The 21,122-nt window shown below is 41.1% G+C and overlaps 1 protein-coding gene across 10 annotated transcripts in view; it reads right to left on the minus strand.

Moving 5' to 3' along the window:
- LOC118385860 (obscurin-like protein 1) overlaps positions 1 to 21,122 on the minus strand; it is a 76,496-nt gene that overhangs the window by 24,150 nt on the left and 31,224 nt on the right. For all 10 annotated transcript variants that reach the window (XM_052521842.1, XM_052521844.1, XM_052521843.1 and 7 more), the window contains 8 exons: positions 20,387 to 20,662; positions 19,998 to 20,267; positions 19,626 to 19,892; positions 16,610 to 16,882; positions 15,190 to 15,456; positions 13,356 to 13,622; positions 5,546 to 5,658; positions 534 to 687 (listed from right to left, as the gene is read on the minus strand). In XM_052521842.1, coding sequence (XP_052377802.1) covers positions 534 to 687; positions 5,546 to 5,658; positions 13,356 to 13,622; positions 15,190 to 15,456; positions 16,610 to 16,882; positions 19,626 to 19,892; positions 19,998 to 20,267; positions 20,387 to 20,662 — 1,887 coding nt within the window. The remainder of the gene's footprint in view (positions 1 to 533; positions 688 to 5,545; positions 5,659 to 13,355; positions 13,623 to 15,189; positions 15,457 to 16,609; positions 16,883 to 19,625; positions 19,893 to 19,997; positions 20,268 to 20,386; positions 20,663 to 21,122) is intronic.

The raw sequence follows: 21,122 nt of genomic DNA on the forward strand, positions 1-21,122 counted from the left end.
ATTAAACTAAATTGTATTATTTAAAAGGTATAGAGGCACCAAAAGCAGATTAGGGCAGTATGTTTCACGGCTGGATAGGTTACATTTACGCTTTCAAAATTCATACCATAACCAACTCTGTTACCGCTAAAACCAGCATTTGGTTGGTCATAAATATCCCTGCCTGAAATTAGCTCTTTGGATCATATTTTTAAAGGACACAAAAATGTCCATCCCGCCCATCTGAGCACAAGCGAGCTGATATAAGACAGGTAAATTGCCAAACCTGGCGTCAGGGCTGGAAAATGCCAGTGCCCCAGATTTTACATGACGAAATCGCATTTGACACTAGCTCCGCCTTAACGCCAGCCGAAAACAAAGCCCTAACACTGTAGTGTTGCCATACTTTAAAACACTGAAGTGTTAACATAAAGTACAGTATATCTGATCAAACCTATAGGTGAGGCAATGAATGACTAGCAGATTTTATTATAAGCTTAGTTAGTCATCAAAATATTGTTCATATGGGAGATTATTAAGGCGGCAGACAGTACCGTAGACCGCTATATTGCAGGATGTACTGGAGTCTCCAGCGTCACATGAGTATGTGCCAGAATCACTGACTTCACACTTCAGGATTTGGAAGTAGTGTTTTCTTCCCATTGCATAAATACGCAAATCCTTGCGTGGTTTCACCTCGATCCCATTCTGAAGATAAAACATTTTTAATTGAGAAATAGTCATCATATCCACAGAAATCTGTAATATCATTTGAGTAAATGAATAATGTATAAGTAAACTGACCATTGTCGATTTTGTATTTTACAAACCTAGCTATTCATGGACTGCACTTCCCGTCATTGCCAATGTTATCAACGTTCTACAGATGCCGCAGCATATTGATGTACGACTGATGGTTAATGATCAGTCTTTTTGAACGGTTGTTAATGACTGTTTGGTAAAAATTATACTATAGTGACCTGGAAATACAATGACATTGCTAAAGTTGGCAAATAATTAGTAGGAAACAATTTTGACACCATTATGACGTAGTCAAGATTACTTTAGAGAGATGGCAATGTTGCCATGAGCTAGCAAAGTTTGTCGATAAGAGCGTCTGCTAAATGACTAATGTTAGCTAGCCTCTACGGGACCGCTGTTCCTATACCGGGGCGGTTGTGTTAATGTGATTAACATGACAGTTGTAAGTAACAGCAAACTTTCCAGATGTCTTATACGGGCAGAAAGCTTAAATGATTGTTAATCTAACTACACTGTCCACTTTATAGTAGGTATTACAGTGACAAATACCATGCTATTTGTTTGAAGAGAGTGCACAACAACAACAAAAATGATTACGGCAACTGGTTTGATACATTCACCTCTGAAGGTATAAATAATGTACTTACATTCAGTAATCTTGCTCTGATTTGTCTTCCTGAGGGTCCCAGAGATAAAACATAGCATAGTTTGGTCTGATAAAATCTATTTTTATATTCAAATGTAGGAACTGGGTTCTACAGTTTGAACCCCTACTGTTTCTGGCTTCACACCCACCCATTCCGGCTATCTAGAAAGTTAGTGTATAAGTTAATGATCCATCATCTATGACATTCCTGGGAGGATGTAAACTTAAATGTTGTATTGCCATATCATTTTTGTATGTTCTCTGTGGTTATGTACTTGAAAATGTAGCAATTGACCAATTCTGCTTGGTACAAAATATTGTCCAGTATTGTAATGCTTCACTGGATCAATATGAAACTTGCACACACATTGCTGCCATCTAGTGGCCAAAATTTAAATTGCGCCTGAACTGCAATATTATATTATGGCCTTTCTCTTGCATTTCAAAGATGATGGAGGAAAAAATAAATAGAAAACACATGTTTTTTTGTTTGTATTATCTTTTACCAGATCTAATGTATTATATTCTCCTACATTACTTTTACATTTCCACAAACTGGTGTTTGTGGAAAAAAAAGTGTTTCCTTTCAAATGGTATCAAGAATATGCATATCCTTGCTTCAGGTCCTGAGCTTCAGGCAGTTAGATTTGAGTATGTCATTTTAGGCAAGAATTTTTAAAAAAGGGCACGATCCTTAAGAGGCTAACTAAAATTCTGGCGTTCTTCCCTCAATATTACCTAGCTAACTAAAGTTGTGCTGCATCTAAAGTTAATCTGGCGACATCACAATGATTACTAAAGATTGTCCTGCTAATTATTTTGAAAGCCATAGTCAATCAATCAACAATATAATAATACTCTTAGGAAAGGTTTTCATCTTAACTCACAATATTTAAAAAAATATATTTTTTAAATGTATTTAATCTTTATTTAACTAGGCAAGTCAGTTAAGAACAAATTCATATTTTACAATAACTGCCGACTCCGACCAAATCCTCCCCTAACCCGGGCGACGCTGGGCCAATTGTGCGCCGCCCTATGGGACTCCTGATCACGGCCAGTTGTTTTACAGCCTGGGATCGAACTAGGGTCTGTAGTGACGCCTCTAGCACTGAGATGCAGTACCTTGGACTGATGCACAACTCAGGAGTGGATCTGTGGATACTATGCGATTAGAAAGGTTAAAAATATATGTAAAACATCACAGCACAGTAAAATATATGGCACATGGAAACCAAACGAGGGTGGTCTATGGTGATAGGTGGGATGGGCTGAGAGTAGCTGAGGGGTGGGATTAAAGAGCTCATGGTCCGTAATGGTATTATTGAAAACACTACACATAATATAATGTATACCGGAGTAAAATCTAATGTATGTATACTGAACAAAAATATATATATGCAACATGTGTTGGTCCTATGTTTCATGAGCTGAAATAAAAGAGCCTAGAAATGTTCCATGCGCACAAAAGATTATTTCTCTCAAATTATGTGCACAAATTTGTTTACAGCCCTGTTAGTGAGCATTTGGTCCTTCTGTAGCTCAGTTGGTAGAGCATGGCGCTTGTAACGCCAGGGTAGTGGGTTTGATTCCCGGGACCACCCATACGTAGAATGTATGCACACATGACTGTAAGTCGCTTTGGATAAAAGCGTCTGCTAAATGGCATATATTATTATTATTATTTATTATTATTTCTCATTTGCCAGGACAATCCATCTACCTGAATGGTGTGGTATATCAAGATGCTGATTAAACATCATGATCATTAAACAGGTGCACCTTGTGCTGAGGACAATAAAAGGCCACTCTAAAATGTGAAGTTTTGTCACGGAACACAATGCCACAAATGTCTCAAGTTTTGAGGGAGCGTGCAATTGAAATGCTGACTACAGGAATGTCTACCAGAGATGTTGCCAGAGATTTTAATGTTCATTTCTCTATCCTTTACCGCCTCCAAAGTTGTTTTAGAGAATTTGTCAGTACGTCCACCCGGCCTCACAACCTTAGACCATGAGTATGGCGTTGTGTGGGCGAGCGATTTGCTGATGTCAACGTTGTGAGCAGAGTGCCCCATGGTGACGGTGGGGTTATGGTATGGGCAGGCATAAGCTACGGACAACAAACACAACTCATTTTATCGATGGCAATTTTAATGCACAAAAATAACATGATGAAATCCTAAGGCCTACTGTGAGGCCCATTTTATTTTAGCTATCTGTGACCAACTGTATTCTCAGTCATGGAAAATTCATAGATTAGGGCCGAATGAATTTATTTCAATTCACTGATTTCCTCATATGAACTGTAACTCTTTGAAATTGTTGCATGGTGCGTGACATTTTTGTTCAGTATATTTATGTATGTACAGTGCATTTGGAAAGTATTCAGACCCCTTGATTTTTTGGTTTGTTAAGCCTTATCCTAAAATGGATTTAAAATTGTTTTTTTCTCATCAATCTACTCACAATACCCAATAATGAAATGTTTACAAATGTATTACAAATAAAATACTGAAATACCTTATTTACATAAGTATTTAGACCTTTGCTATGAGACTCGAAACTGAGCTCAGGTGCATCCTGTTTCCATTGATCATCCTTGAGATGTTTCTACAACTTGATTGAAGTCCACTACCGGTAAATTCAATTAATTGAACATGACTTGGAAAGGCACACACCTGTTTATATAAGGTTTCACAGTTGACAATGCATGTCAGGGCAAAAACCAAGCCATGAGGTCCAAGGAATTGCCTGTAGAGCTCAGAGACAGGATTGTGTCGAGGCACAGATCTGGGGAAGGCTACCATAAATGTTTGCAGCATTGAAGGTCTCCAAGAACAGTGGCTGCCATAATTCTTAAATGGAAGAAGTTTGGAACCACCAAGACTCAAACTGAGCAATTGGGGAGAAGGGTCTTGGCCAGGAAGGTGACAAAGAACCCAATGGTCACTGTGACAGAGCTCTAGTTTCTCTGTGGGGATGGAAGAACCTTCAAGAAGGACAACCATCTCTGCAGCACTCCACCAGTCAGGCCTTTATAGTAGAGTGGCCAGACGGAAGCCACTCCTCAGTAAGGCACATGACAACCCGCTTGGGTCTGATGAAACCAACATTGAACTCTTTGGCCTGAATGCCAAGCGTCACGTCTGGAGGAAACCTGGCACCATCCCTACGCCGATGCATGGTGGGGGCAACATCATGCTGTGGGGATGTTATTCAGCGGCAGGGACTGGAAGAATAGTCAGGTTCGAGGGAATGGTGAACGGAGCAAAGTACAGAGAGATCCTTGATGATAACATGCTCCAGAGTGCTCAGGACCTCAGACTGGGGTGAAGGTTCACCTTCCAACAGAACAACAACCCTAAGCACCCAGCCAAGACAATGCAGGAGTGGCTTCAGGACAAGTTTCTGAATGTCCTTGAGTGGCCCAGCCAGAGTCCGGATTTGAACCTGAACATCAAACATCTTTGGAGAGTCCTGAAAATAGCTGTGCAGCGATGCTCCCCATCCATCCCGACAGAGCTTGAAAGGATCTGCAGTTAAGAAAGGGAGAAACTCCCTGAATACAGGTGTGCCAAGCTTGTAGCGTCATATCCAAGAAGACTTGAGGCTGTAATCGCTGCCAAAGTTTCTTCAAGAATGTACTTGAGTAAAGGGTCTGAATACTAATGTAAATGTGTTATGGTGGTATGTATGTGTGTGTGTGTGTGTGTGTGTGTGTGTGTGTGTGTGTGTGTGTGTGTGTGTGTGTGTGTGTGTGTGTGTGTGTGTGTGTGTGTGTGTGTGTGTGTGTGTGTGTGTGTGTATGTCTATAAATGTATGTCTATATACGTAGTGTACATTAAGGACCACCGCTCTTTCAATGACATAGACTGACCAGATTAATAAACAATATATATACCTCATTTTGAAATGTCATCATGTTTCCAAGCCACAGTAATGCACTTTAGACTAAATCTTAATTAACCCCTAATAAGACTGCACTGAGTAGAATGCTCAGTTGGGTATCAGTCCCAAAACTACCGTTTAAAACAACATTGTGACGAAACGCGCAACCCATGAATATGACTTCATGCGATGCATCATAGTATTATTGAGTGGAAGGTTGCTAACAAAATAGTGTAAAAATTGGGTGGAAAGGGTATGAATTGTTTACCTTCATCCATTTCACTTCAACATGAGGCCTTGATAGCTCACAATCCATTGATGCCATAGCTGCTTCTGGAAAGCGCAAGTCCTCCAGTTTTTTAATGACTGTCACTGGTGGCTCTGAGAACAAAATTAGAACAAAATCAAGGTGAGAGAAAGAGTAGAGATGAAACTGTATAATTAGTGTGAGTCTGAAATGAGTGTGAAAAGCTTTGTACTGTGACACTGCCTCGAGGGTGAGGTGACATGAGCACATACATATTTCACTGGCTTAAAGTTATAAAACCTTTGTATCTTTTCATTTTCATAATATTTACGTAAAGTATCTTCCAGTTCTGACTGCATTATTTGGACTGGCAAAATCCAAGACTGGTCAAATCCATTTATGTTGGGAAAAGTCTAAGTGTGATCCTTGGGACGTCCAACTCTGATGTCACCCCCATTGAATTTGACATTTAAAATGTTTAAGGTAAGGGTTAAGGTTACGTTTAGGGTTAGGTAAGGGTTAAGGTTTGGGTAAATGTAAGGGTTAAAGTTAGGGTTCTGGTGGGGTCATCCCAATGATTCCTCTTAGCAACTTAGCATATACCATTTATGTTGCACGTCCCTTTATTTAAAAGGGGATGTGGATGTGTCCCTTTAAGAAAAAGTAGCATTTGGGGAAATATTTGGTGTACCTGGGGCTGAGAATTTATTGGCTTAAAAAGCTTAGAAATAGCCAATAATTAAGTCGATAAACTGCTCATATTTGTGTACTTTACTCACCCTTCAAAGGAGTAAGGTTTTTGTTGGATTTGAGAATACCATTCCGAGGAAGTCTTTAGAAGGCCGGATTTCCCTTGCTACTTGCAGCATCAGAGCTTGGAGAAGCCTAATCACAGTGACTAAATGGTCACGTGGAATTTGACTGCCGTCATGTCTCGTGACCACCGTTGTGGCAGTAATATGATAGACCGAGTCAAGTCGAATTCAAGATCATGATTGTAATTTTGTCAAATCACCACCATAATAAGAGATCAAAATGTCCAGTATTTCTGTGTTCATATTTCAGAACAACATATGGATTCTTTAGAATAAATGCATGCTGATGGAAAATAGAGACACGCTACAAATTATTACTAACCCAAACACAGTGGTGAACAATGGGCATTCTACGCCTTCAGAGAAGAGCTAAGGACTTCTAAATAATAATAATAATTATATTACTATTTTCAATCATGTTCTGATTTAATCTCTTCAGTTTTTGTTGGAAAGGAAAGGGTTAACACTGAAGAGAAAAAAAATATCCAATTAGGATTTTGTTGGTCAGGACTTTGCTGGTCTCTGGGGGGATACATCGAGCTAGCTAAGTCAACCATTGGCTAGGCCAACAGAAGCTAGATAATGGCATCTGCCATTCAACTGTATTGGGGCAAAATGGTGTAGTGACAGTGGAATCAACTAATCACATTTTGACTTAATGGGGGGGACCGTTTTTACAAACCTGGCCAAAAACGGTCAACACCTTTGCTGATATTCAGGAGTTGATGCTTTTGGAGGACTTTAAAAGCAACCTGCCTGATATAATTGTAGTTTAATTTAAATGAACAGAAAGTGGTGACATTGGCCCAGGCAGCAGTGTTGGCAGATGAGTACACGTTGACACACAAGACTGTCTTTGGTGCGCCTCATTTTGAAGGCTGAACGATTAGGTCATCAGTGCCTCATTTGGGTTACTTTTCCTCCGACAACCCTAAGCCTTCACACAAGATCCATGACTGTTTTTACTGTCACCAAAAGGGTCACGTGATTGCGGACTTGAAAAATAAACTGAAACAGTCCCTGTCACCATCCCCTAAATTGAAAAGCGTGGGTTTAGTCCAGTCTTTCGCAGTCTTTGGCTCGTCTGCTGCTTTACCCTGGTTTCCTGAACCGTATTGTGGCTCGCATGTCATATTGCAGGGTATAGAGTCAAAAACCGCACCTGTACCATTACACTGGGTCCACTTAGTGTCAGACTTGGTATCAGGACATTTTCTTGTTGGTGTAGTGTCTATACACTGCCAGTAAAAGAAGTCACAACTAGGGAAGAAGTCCATACTAGGGAACGATATCACTGGTGGTAACGTGACTCCTGTGTTAGAGGTAGTAGACACGCCAGAAATCAAAACTACAGATGATAAGTTGGTTCAAGCATTTCCCCATGTTTTTCCTGCATGTGTGTTAACGAGGGCACAATCTCACAAGCTGGGAGATGTGGATTTAACTAGTTCCATGTTTGAGAATGTTGAAGTAGAAGGCAATGCACCGAGTATTCCTTCTTGCTGGGCCGATGGTTTTTACCCCCGTAAAAACTAAGGCAGGGGAAAGCGAAATCGCACCCCAATTACATGAAATTATTTTGTCTTGTCACCCCCGAGAAGTTGATTGAATGTCAAAAGGGAGACACCAGTCTTCGCAAGTGTTTTGCTTTGGTAATTTCCATTGAGGAAGCTAAAACTAGGGAGACCGCCTACTTATGGAAGCAGGAGTTTTGATGTGTAAACGGGCAGCTCATAACACAGTTAGTGACTGGAGTAAAGTGTGTCAAGTGGCTGTTCCTACACCATTCCGACAACAGGTGCTGTCACTCGCCCATGACCAGGCATGGTCCGGACATTTGGGGATCATGAAGACTTATAACCGAGTCCTTTGACAATTTTTCTGGCCAGGTTTGAAGTCTGACGTGGTCCAATTTTGTAAAACATGTCATGTATGTCAACTCACTGGGAAAGCGAACCAAATGGTTCCTGGTGCGCCGCTCTGCCCAATTCCTGTGGTGGGGGAACCATTTGAACGCATGATTATCGATTGTGTAGGTCCGTTGCTGAAAAACAGGTCAGGTAACCAGTAGTTACGAACAATAATGTGCAGTGCTACTTGATACCCAGAGGCTATCCCTCTCCGTAATATAACGGCTAAGGCTGTGGTGAAGGCACTAGTGAAGTTCTTCTCTACGTTTGGACTCCCAAAAGTAATCCAAACTGATCAGGGAACCAACTTTATGTGAAAACTGTTCTCAAATGTGTTAAAGACGCTGTATTTCCCATCAGGTCTCCAGTCCATATCATCCGGAGAATCAAGTGGCCCTCGAACGCTGGCATCAGACGCTAAAGGCGATGCTACGCAAGTATTGCATGGACACCAGTACCGATTGGGGTGAGGGGGTGCCCTTTGTCCTATTTGCTATCAGGGAAACAATACAAGAGCCCTGGGGGTTAGCCCTGTTGACCTTGTGTTTGGACACACCCCATGAGGTCCGCTAAAAGTTTTGAAGGAGCATATCATATCTCCTACACCCAGTAGCGCCACAAAATGTGTTGGATTATGTCAGTAAGATGCGGGAGAGACTGCATGCCGCATGTGTCATCTCAAAAACGCATTAAGTTACATTATGACAAAGAAAATGTTGGCCGTTCTTATGCACCAGGGGATCAAGTTTTAGTTTTTTTGCAAATCCCTGGCTCATCTCTGTCGGCACGTTTTTCTGGGCCATATCTTGTGGAAAAGAAACTCAGTGACACCAATTATGTGATAAAGAACTCAGATCCTAGGCGTTCTTCCCATGTGTTTCATCTTAACATGCTGAAACATATTATAAGTTTGACTCTCCAGACAGCTCTTCAGGTAAGCTGGTCCAGCCCATCTCCAGTGTGGTTGTTGTGGTGCTGAAGCCTGGCTGGGACCTAGAGGAATATAAGGAGGACGGGTTGGAGTAACGCCATACTTTTATGTAATTCGGAGATGCTGAAAAAGTTACCCTCTCAAATGGAACATTTGGATAAAGATCAAACTAATGATCTTATCCTATTGATAAATCGTTTTCTCAATGTGTTTCAGGACATTCCAGGTTGCACGTCCATCTTGGAACGTGACGTGGACGTGGGGAACACTGCTCCTATACGTCAGGATCCGTATCGGGTTAACGCTAAGAAAAGGGAGGTAATGAAAAGTGAGGTAGCTTATTTATTACAGAATGACATGGCAAAACCCAGTAACAGCTCCTGGAGTTCCCTGTGTATTCCTGACGGTACGTTCCGCTTATGTATGGACTATCGTCGCGTGAATGCCATTACAAAGTCTGATTCTTTTCCTCTACCTCACTTAGATGTCTGCATTGATATAATTGGCTCTGCTGCTTAGGTTAGTAAGTTAGATTTGATAAAAGGTTGACAGGTGCCTCTGACCTCTCGAGCTTTTGACATCTCGGCTTTCGTTACGCCTGATAACTTCGTACAATACACTGTGATGTCCTTTGGAATGTGTAATGCACCTGCTACTTTTCTGCGCCTAGTTAACATTGTGTTCGCGGATGTGCCAAATTGTACTGCTTACCTTGACGATGTGGAGATTAATTTGTCTATTTGGTCTGATCATCTCGCCACCTTTAAGTATGTTTCAGTGGTTGGCGAATGCTTCTTTAACCCTCAATTTGGCCAAGTGTGAGTTTGGGAAGGCTTCCGTGACTTACTTAGGGAAGCAAGTGGGACGAGGTCAAGGGCGCCGAGTAACTGGCAAAATGGAAGCAATTGTTGCTTTTCCTGCTCCCACAACTCGCCCCCAGTTGCACAGATTCCTGGGGATGGTAGGGTACTATCGTACGTTCTGTAAGAATGTTTCGGTAGTAGCTCCCCTTACATCTCTGCTCAGTCCCAAAGTACCATTTAAGTGGTCCCAGGAATGTAACTATGCTGTTGAGTCCGCCAAAGCGCTACTTTGTAATGCTCCAGTGCTTGCCGCCCCAACTTTGACGAACCTTTTAAGTTGGAGGTAGACGCTAGTATAGTGGGGGTGGGTGCGGTTCTCTTGCAGGAAGATGAAGAGGGAGTGGATCGGCCCGTCAGTTTCTTCTCCCGTAAGTTCAACTCGTGTCAGTCAAGGTACTCCACCATTGAACAAGAGACACTGGCTTTATTGCTAGCCTTACAGTTTTTGCGAGGTATATGTGGGCTCCAGTGCCTTGCCTGTACTTGTCTTCACGGACCATAATCCTTTGGTGTTTTTGAAGCAAATGTACAATCAGAATCGCCTGCTTATGCGGTGGACTCTGATTGTACAAGAATGCAATATACAGATTAACTATGTGAATGGTTCGGCGAATGTGATCGCCGAAGCATTATCACGGGTTTAGTAACTGGGGATGCGTGTTGGTTTTTGTTACTGCAAACTGGAAGTTTGGGGTGGGCGTGTTACGTTCCCCAGTTTCTGTGTTGTGGTTTTGTGTATGTATGTGTGTATTTCAGGAAATGGCTTCCTGGATTCCCCCAAGCAACTGCTTGGTCGGCCCCATTGCAGATTGGAGCTCTGATCCCGCCCTCTCGTTAGAGGATACAGCTGTCGGCAATTACCGACTCCTGCGGCAGCTTGAAAAGCCAGTGTTCCTTTGTTAGGAGAGAGAGCTTCTTGGATGTCCTGTGTGGTTGTTGCGCAGAGACAGGTTTTGTTAAGTATTTTGTAGCCGCTACTTTGAGGTATGTGTGTGCCAATAGGACTCAGTGTTTTTGATTATTGAAATGGTTCACTTTAAGATTGTTTTATTTTTATTTTTTTCCCTGGGGGAAGGCAAGACAACTTGGGAGTGCTTTGACAAGAGGCCTGCAGGCATACATATACCCGTAGTATGTACTCTGTCTATGCACACTAGGTAAGACCTGGTCGGACCACCCCCCCTGTATTTTGGTTATCGCGCCAGGTGGTGTTAAGGTAGGCAGGTAAGGTAGGAGAGACAGGACCTCTATACCAGGCGGTGTCAGAGGAAGGCTGTAAAAATTGTCAAGGACTCCAGCCACCCTAGTCATAGACTTTTCTCTCTGCTACCACATGGCAAGCGGTACCGGAGTGCCAAGTCTAGGTCAAAAAGGCTTCTTAACAGCTTCTACCCCCAAGCCATAAGACTCCTGAACAGCTAATAAAATGGCAACCGAGACTATTTGCATTGTCCCCTCCCCCTCTTTTGTGCTGCTGATACTCTGTTTATTATCTATGCATAGTCACTTTAACGCTACCTACATGTACATATTGCCTTGACTAACCTGTGCCCCGGCACATTGACTCTGTACCGTTACCCCCTATATATAGCCTCGCTACTGTTATTTTACTGCTGCTCTTTAATTATTTGTTATTTACATTTTTTACTTAACACTTATTTTTTTAATTGCATTGTTGGTTAAGGGCTTGTAAGTAAGCATTTCACTGTAAGGTCTACACCTTTTTGTATTCGGCGCATGTGACAAATAAAATTTAATTTGATTATGGTTGCTGTCCTTTCAGAATCACGAACCTGTCACACACACTGAAGGCCTATAGGTTTGACACTGTGCAAAATTGCCTGTAATAGATATAAAAGCTGATATTAATGTTTCAAGAAAGGAGTATATATATTTGGCCTGGCGAAGTGGTTTTATGTGCTGAATGGATGGAAGGTGATAATTATTAGTTTTTTCGGCTGGTCGGGAAGAAATTAGGAGGCCTCACTGTCCGAGACCGAGTCAAGACCGAGTACAAATGTATCCTACACAACACCAGTCTTGAGTACTAAAATACTAGTATGAGTTTTTATTTTATTTATCTAACCTTTAACTAGGCAAGTAAAGTTAAGAAGAACAAATTCTTATTTACATTGACAGCCTACCCCAGCAAAACCTTAACCCAGACATCACTGGGCCAATTGTGCACCACCATATGTGATACAGCCTGGAATTGAACCAGGGTCTGTAGTGATGCCTCTAGCACTGAGATGCACTGACTTAGACCGCTGCGCCAGTCAGGAGTCCCTGAGTTAACAGAATATTATCTTTTAACAGTGAGATTTTCACTGGACAGTTACTTTAATATCACTTTGCTTTTGTTGCTCTCATACTGAAAGTATTTCCTCAAACCTTTAAATTGTAACTCATTTGTTTGAGATCCAAGTTGATTCATACAGTGCTGTTTTACCAGTATGAATCATTTGAAAAGTGAAAGTGCTCTCCCGCTAACTTAACATCTCAACTACAATGTCTTCTGACAGTTAACAAGCCAAACTGAACGCCTGACACAAATTTGGGAGCACTATACTTACAGTACACACGCTCTGCACCACGGCATCATCAGTACAATAGCCTGTGTTTTAGTGTTAAGACATGTTTGGTGTGGCAACTGAACTATTTACTGGGATGACATTTTAATCCAATTTTCATCCTTGATTTCAGAACCCTGGCTCAATTGGATGGGACGTATTGAGTGACTCTGTATAAGGGAGAGATTACTTTACAGTGTGAGGTTACGTTAGGGAGTGACTGAAAAGACCAAGCAACCTACTTGCGATGTATAGTACGTGGCTATTTTGTATTTGTAACATGAGGCGCAGTAAGAACGGTAGCAGAGCAGTCACTCCATTTCTTTATCATGCCGTCGCTTATTCTGACATAGACAAAACAAACTTGTCATTAAGCCTTACAAGCCCTGGCTGGCCGACCCCAGTGGAGTAGACAACACGAGAATTCAGGCTTTCCTAGAATTGTATATGACACCTCGGCATCAAAAGCTATGGTGTCAAATACATATTCTAATTCTGTATTGCATACACACCCTCACACTCTGCTTGTAACACTACTATATAAAGCTGTTGTCTGTAAATCTTTTGCGATAATTGCATTTGATGTAGAAAATGCGTTGTGACATAAAATATTGTTATTTTGAGAACCGATGCTGAATCAGAAAGACACTGCTGTTTGTGTACACTGAATGTGGCCAGGCTGCCCACTATGACAGCAAACTAGTGTACTGTTGCTGTCTGACCATCTATGTCCGTGCCCTACCTTTAACAATGAGCCTTGCAGATGATTTCACATTTTCCGCAGATAACACAAATGTGCCTGTGTCGTCCAAGGTGAGGTTGGAGATGGTGAGGCTGTGGACACACCCTTTGGCACTCATGCGCCAGTGGTTGTTGGGCTTTAGCTGGTTCCCATCTTTTAGCCAAGTGGCTTCTACATTGCTGTGAGACAGCTCCACCTCGAAGGATGCTGTTTCACGTTGAATGGTTTGGATGTCAGTGAGTCCTCTCCGAATTGTAATTTTTCTGGCTGTAGGGAGAAAATGGTATTGTAGCCAAAGGCAATAGTAACAACAATAATCACTTAATTAGTAAGTTGATCATATAAATCATGTAAATCATCTAGAACAGGGGTAGGGAACACTTGTCCTGGAGTGCCTCAGGCACTCACTGAACTGATCAATTAGCTCAGTTGGTCAGGTGTGGTGTCTAGTTGGAATAAAATCCAGCAGTACCTGCGATACTCCAGGAACAGGGTTGCCTACCCCTGATCAATAATTACATCAACAGATTTACATGTTGCATGTTTGACAGGGACAAACAAAGAAGTCATGTGTATGATGCCGTTTTTATATCAGCAGTTGCTTTTACCGTAGCTCGGCCTAGACCCCAAAGAGCAAGCAGAAGCAGAAAACCTCTAGAAGGAGGAAACCTAGAGAGGAACTTGGCAAAAAGGGACTCGATATATACCTGTTTTTTTAAATATATGGTTTTAACTTCCCTTATAGAAGTGTTTTATTCAATCATCTGTTATTTCATGTATTATTTCATCCCTATCCCTCTACAAATACTACAAATACTACAAATACTACAAATAATACAAATACTACAAATACCAAATCCAAAGGCTATTTCTTAGCATTTATTTTCATGTTTCTTCCATTTTCATATAGAACGTCACTATAGCAGAAGTTATGTTACAGTATGTGTGATACAGACAGACAAATAAAACATGTAGCCAGTTGGAATGAAAGAAGCAAGTCTTTTTATCATTCAAAAACAGTACTTTACACCAAAGCCTGTTTCAAATCTGACAACATTTTTACTTATTCTAACACAGATATGCATTCCCCAAGGAGAAGAAGCATTCCTTTCTTAGACTTGATGACAACAAACTCGATTTTGAAGGCCAGTGCATAAATTTAGATGCAATGAGAGGAGATCCAAATTCATAAGCGGTGCCAACAGCAGCCGAAGTCCAGACTTACCCCTTCCCAACCAAGCTGCTGCTGAAAAGACAAGCTCTATCTCACCCGCACCTCACAGCACTAACTCACCCACAAAACAAGAACAAAAGAGCTACAGTACATCTTAACTATTAGACCCTTTGGGATTAAAGCAGCCCTTAGACATAGCTCGACTCTGCAATAGTAAGCAAAGAGAACGCTCTCAGAGAGCTGTGCTTGTCTGAATGTAATCCTAGTGCTCGTCTGATAACATCTATATCTTCAGTGCCAAGCAAAAGGGGCTTAAATAGTTCCTGACGAGTACTTCCTTATAGCCTCCAAACTGATTCCCCTTTGACACGCTTAATGAAATCATTATGGCTCCAGTGATCCTGTGTCAATACACAAATCTGCTCCCTGAGAACCAGAGGGTGGGCTAGCGGTCTGTCTGTGTGTCACCTGTTTGCAGCCATCACCATGGAGGAACAAGTGCCACCCCGGTCCCATTCGTTCAAATTACTCTTACTCAGTTACTGAGGTTGCTCCAAAAGCAACAACGGCAACAACAGGGGCAGCGTGCGAAAGCGATGTTGCCGGCAACGGAGGTAAACAAACAACAACAGCGCATAGTGACAACACGTGCGCACTCACGTTCCACGATGAGTTGGGCTTGCGTGCGGTCGTGGAGAGTTTCGCAACTGTAGGTGCCCCGGTCAGAAAGGGCGAGCTTGTGGATGGTGAGGCTCCGTCTCCGGCACTTTTGCTTCAGGGTGAACTTTGGCCCCGGGTGGATGACTACACCCTGCCTCATCCATTGCACCTCTCCAGAGTCGAGACCCACCTCCACCTCCAGGGTAGCTTCCCCGAATTGCTCAGCCACAACGGGCACCATGTTTTTGGTGAACAACACTTGTTGTTCTGAACAGATATACCCACAATTACTGTGTGTGTGTGTGTAAAGCAACTGGTATCACACAAGTATTATATTTGAACTCTAATTGACATTCAACTACATATCCAGACTGCCATACACAAAGTGAAAAAAGAGCGCTTTGTAAGCTACATTATAACTATATAAAGATTCTAATAAAATTATATGATAAACAAACAAAAATGTAGTCACAAGTTCTGTTAAGGAGAGGTGATTCAATCATCTTAATAGTCCTGATTTCCTAAGTGTTGTGGCATGTCTCCGGCATCATTTGTCTCTGTCAGTTACCCCAGGAATCCTAACAGGAGACGCTGCTAAGCGCTAGCCGTCAAAGGCGCCCCTTCAACAATTTGAACTTGTCTGAAGAGGTCATTATTTATTGAAAATATGTTGTGGCATTAAGGAGGCTTTCCAAGAGCACACTGTTGCACTCATTCCCCCAATAGTTATAAAGAGGGAAGGGGAGGCAAGGATGATGAAAGTCATTTTTTGTCAAAGCTTACTTCAAAATGACTTCAAGGAATTAACAGTTGTATAAATTTATTGTAAATGTCGAATGACGATTACAATTAAACTTCTCGAAAACATTGACATACACTGTTGTTCAATGGTCTCAACAGCGCAACTATGAGCATCAAGGGAAATTAATACAATTTATAAAAGGTTTGGGGGAAAATGTCAATTTCCTAATTAATCAGGGAAAATAACATCTTGTCAAACTGTAACTATATAATCATAAGAGCACAGTCATGGGGCTACTTATCAATTTAAAGGTGCTCTGTTTGTTGTATGATATTTATATTTTGGTTAGCTTAGAAAAACCTGAAATAGCTTAGCAATACTTTCTTATCTCATCATCATTTAAATAAGACATCCATTGTTTTCAACCTCCAAGAATGAGAATAAGGAAGATGCTGCTGTTTGAAGGGTGACATTCCAGGAAAAACAAGCAACTTTACTAGCTTCAAATGCCATTCTAAAATTATATTTTTATCCCGTGGGATTTTTCTTTACTACTACAAATATATCGTTGACATTTAGGTCTATTTGTAGTTGGAATTGTTGCATATAGCACATTTAAAACTGGACCAGAATATATTGAGTACCAAGCTAGCACAATGTTTACCAATGGTGTCTCACCTTGAACCTGGAGGTTTGCTTCAGACACCAGCCCTTGTGCCTCGGCAGTCACCGTGGCGCAGTCTGAGACCTGGCAGTTGTAAATGCACAACATGTGGCACAGTCCATTACTTGAAATGACAAACCTCTCATCTGGAGCTATAGGCCGGCCGTTCAGGCTCCACACTAGCTGTGTGTCCTCTGGTGAAACCATACACTTAAATGTAGCATCTTCCCCCTCCAGTACAGTGATATTGTGTAGCTCTGCGATAATCTCGATAGTAGGTGGAGGCACTAAGGGATAGAACATGAAAATGACTTAGAATAATAACACACAGGGTTGATTTGCAATGAATATCATTGAGACACTGTATCATTCTTTCAAATCCTAACATGAGACCCATGCGCTTAACTCACACAGCTTCTGCGTTAATCATGCAATGATAGGTCAATGGGCGGTATGAAAACAGTACACAACTTAATTTGTTGCAAAGCCTTGCTTGGAAACGTGTTTACTCTCAAAGGATTTGTCCCATTGAGAGTTAAAGTTCCAATGCAGCTTTTTTTTATCTCAGTATCAAAACATTTCTGGGTAACAATTAAGTAGTTTACTGTGATTGTTTACAATTAAAAAGATTTTTAAAAATAAACAAAAATAGCTTCTTAGCAAATGGCAATTTGTCATGCAAGAATTTTGCCAGGACTGTCTGGGAGTAAGTAGTCTGAGTGGGGAGGGGAAAATTGAAAATTAGCTGTTATTGGAAGAGAAGTTTGGAACGCACTTTCTTTTTGGTCTATGACCTAATTTACTGTATTTTAATTATCTGTATTGTCTAGATGTTGAATGTTTGTGAAGTCTTGATTGTGGTTGTTTGTAATGTCTTGTTAATTCGTGTTGGACCCCAGGAAGATTAGTTAGCATGATGGTGTTAGCTAATGGGGACCCTAATAATAATTTTAAAAAAATAATATCACCATGGAAGGCCAAAACTACATCCCACAAAAACATTTCAGGCAGCTTTTTAAACAGCTCTTACACTAAAGGGGCATTGTCAAAAGTTTCACAATTTCACAGTATTATTCCAACCTCATAGTGTGGAAATATATATATATACACAGTACCAGTCAAAAGTTTAGACACACCTACTCTTTCAAAGGTTTTTCTTTATTTTTACTATTTTTAGAATAATAGACATCAACACTATGAAATAACACATATGGAATTATGTAGTAACCAAAAAAGGGTTAAACAAATCAAATTATATTTTATATTTGTGATTCTTCAGAATAGCTTTGATGAAAGTGTTGCACACTCTTGGCATTCTTGATGACGTAGTCACCTGTAATGCATTTCAATTTACAGGTGTGTCTTGTTAAAGGTTCATTTGAGGAATTTCTTTCCTTCTTAATGCGTTTGAGCCAATCAGTTGTGTTCTGACAAGGTAGGGGTGGTATAGAGAAGATAGCCCTATTTGGTAAGATACAAAGTCCATATAATGGCAAGAACAGCTCAAAGTTGCCAGCCTCAGAAATTGCACCTAAATAAATGCTTCACAGAGTTCAAGTAACAGACACGTCTCAACATCAACTGTTCAGAGGAGACTGCGTGAATCAGGCCTTCATGGTCAATTGCTGCAAAGAAACAACTACTAAAGTACACCAATAAGAAGAAGAGACTTGCTTGGGCCAAGAAACACGAGCAATGGACATTAGACCAGTGGAAATCTGTCCTTTGGTCTGATGAGTCTAGATTTTAGATTTTTGGTTCCAACTGCTGTGTCTTTGTGAGACGCAGAGTAGGTGAACAGATGATCTCCGCATGTGGGGTTCCCACCATGGAGGAGGAGGAGGAGATGTGATGGTGCTTTGTTGGTGAGACTGTCTGTGATTCATTTAGAATTCAAGGCACACTTAACCAGCATGGCTACCACAGCATTCTGCAGCGATACGCCATCCCATCTGGTTTGCTTTTAGTGGGACTATCATTTGTTTTTCAACAGGACAATGACCCAACACACCTCCAGGCTGTTTAAGGGCTATTTGACCAAGAAAGAGAGTGATGGAGTGTAGCATCAGATGACCTGGCCTCCACAATCGCCTGACCTCAACCCAATTGAGATGGTTTGGAGTAGGACTGTAGAGTGAAAGAAAAGCAGCTAACAAGTGCTCAGCATACTGTATGTGGGAACTCCTTCAAGACTGTTGGAAAAGCATTCCAGGTGAAGCTGGTTGAGAGAACGCCAAGAGTCTGCAAAGCTGTCATCAAGGCAAAGGCTGGCTACTTTGAAGAATCTCAAATATAAATATATTTAGATTTGTTTAACCCTTATTTGGTTACTACATGATTCCATATGTGTTATTTCATAGTTGTCATGTCTTCACTGTAATTATACAATGTTGGAAATAGTACAAATAAAGAAAAACCCTTGAATGAGTAGTCGTCCAAACCTTTGACTGGTACTGTGTATAAAACATAGGAAAATCATGCTTTTTAACTTCACTGAGCCTTTTTCATAATATGAGTCATGCTGGCTTCACGTGCTCGTTGGATATAGGAAACTGGAAAGCGGTTAGTCCGACATGATTGTATTCAAGTGCTTTTGGAGTCGCAACAATTCGTCAACCAATAACATTTTGGCTAGCTTTATAAGCATGCTAACATTGCTGATAATAAAGTTAGCTAGCTTGCTTAACATTGACAATATGTTCAGACGAGCTATTTTATACATATTGATGAGGTTGTAATTGACAAAAACTGATTTGTTGTAATCTTTTGGTTGAATAGGTTTAAAAAAAAAAGGTCAGTGGTGAAATGTCAGGTTTCTCAGTTTCCCACTTGTAATTCCAACTTGGAGGGTCATTCAAGTGAAATTCCCACTGGGAACTAGGAGCATCTGATAATTCCGATAGCACATGAGCATGGCATTAGACATGCGCTGACATTTAAAAACTAAGTTTGATTTATATGATTATCACCCAATAATGTTAATTTAGTTATTTCAAATATTAGCACAACCGTATCTGCCCATATCCTTACTTTCTACGCCGACAGTGGCAAAAGTCTTATCGTCTGTGGATTCACAGGCATATTCCCCAGCATTTTCTAGCATTAGCTGGTGGATAGTGATGCTTCGCTCCCGACCCTGTGCCCTTATCGTATGTTGACGGCCGGGCTTAATCTCCTGGCCATCTTTGAGCCACTGAACATCTCCTTTAGGTTTGTTGACCTCACACCTCAGGGTAAGGGTACTGTCCTTCAGGGCTACGATATTCTGCAGAGGTCTGGAGAATTTCACTTTCATTTCTAGCAAAACAAGTTTAATAATCAGTTTTCCAGTTATGGCAGCATAAATACTGTGTTTAACTATGTTAAACCTTATTCTTAGGCATTTTGTCCAAGAAATCTTACCTTTGACCTGGACAATGAAATACATTTCATCCGTGTTGATGTTACAGACAAACCCTCCACTATCTGATAGTTTCAGGGGGTTGATGGTGAGGGTGTGCATTTTACCCACACTGGAGATGTGAATATTATCCCCATTCAATAGTTCACCATCTTTAAGCCATCGCACATAGGCTTGCTCCCGGTTCACCATGGCACACAGTGTCACACTTTCATTTTCGTAGCCAGAGATGGTGGTTCTGGCTTGTTTGTTCACAAACTGGACTGGGGGCTCTGAGGAGTAAAACATAATTTGAACATGGCATCTTGTGACTTTTATGTTTATGTCATGTCAATAACATAGGTATGTTTTTGTAATGTATTACATGCATTGAAAATGTAAACACTTTTACCTTGGACCTCAACTATGGTTACCATTTTGTCATTGATGGCATCCAATATGTACTCTCCAGAGTCCGAGGGCTGAAGTCCTGACAAAACAAGTTTCCTGGTGGCACCGTCACTGTCTATGTGAGTGCGAGCATCTGAACTCAGTAACTTTCCATTCCAAAGCCACTGGACAGTGGCATTCGGACAAGATATCTCACACTCCAAGATGAGTTTGTCGCCTGCGACCAGGCTATGATGTTCTGGATTACCCGAGTTGCCAATGATGGTCACAGGGGGTTCTAAGGAGAAAAACAACAGTCTTATTTTATTACCACTTTAATTCAATTGAAATCTCATATTCATCATCTCCAGCCCCACCCCAACATCAACACGTGAAAATGACTGCACTCTACGTTTTGTAATAAGCCACATGAAACAAAAGTGTTTCTGGATGATGTAGGAAGCACTTGTTTTCTGGTCAGCATCAAGTGATTTTAACCTGTTCAGAATAAAGGTTCAAACCTGTTTGGCTATGCCTGGATAATTTCCTAAAGAGTGCCACGAACAACACCTAGCTCTGATCTGATCTTCACATTTCAGGTTAATCTATTTATGAGATGTAGTCACTTTTCATCACTTTACTAGCAAATAGTACAAATATGATAAATTATGAAAATGTGATGATCTCATGTGCTATGAACAGAAAAGAAGGCTGAATAGGGTCTTAAATATTTTCTAAATCAGGTAAGTACACTGCAT

The sequence above is a fragment of the Oncorhynchus keta genome, chromosome 7 (genome assembly GCF_023373465.1).
Source record: "Oncorhynchus keta strain PuntledgeMale-10-30-2019 chromosome 7, Oket_V2, whole genome shotgun sequence".
NCBI lineage: Eukaryota > Metazoa > Chordata > Actinopteri > Salmoniformes > Salmonidae > Oncorhynchus > Oncorhynchus keta.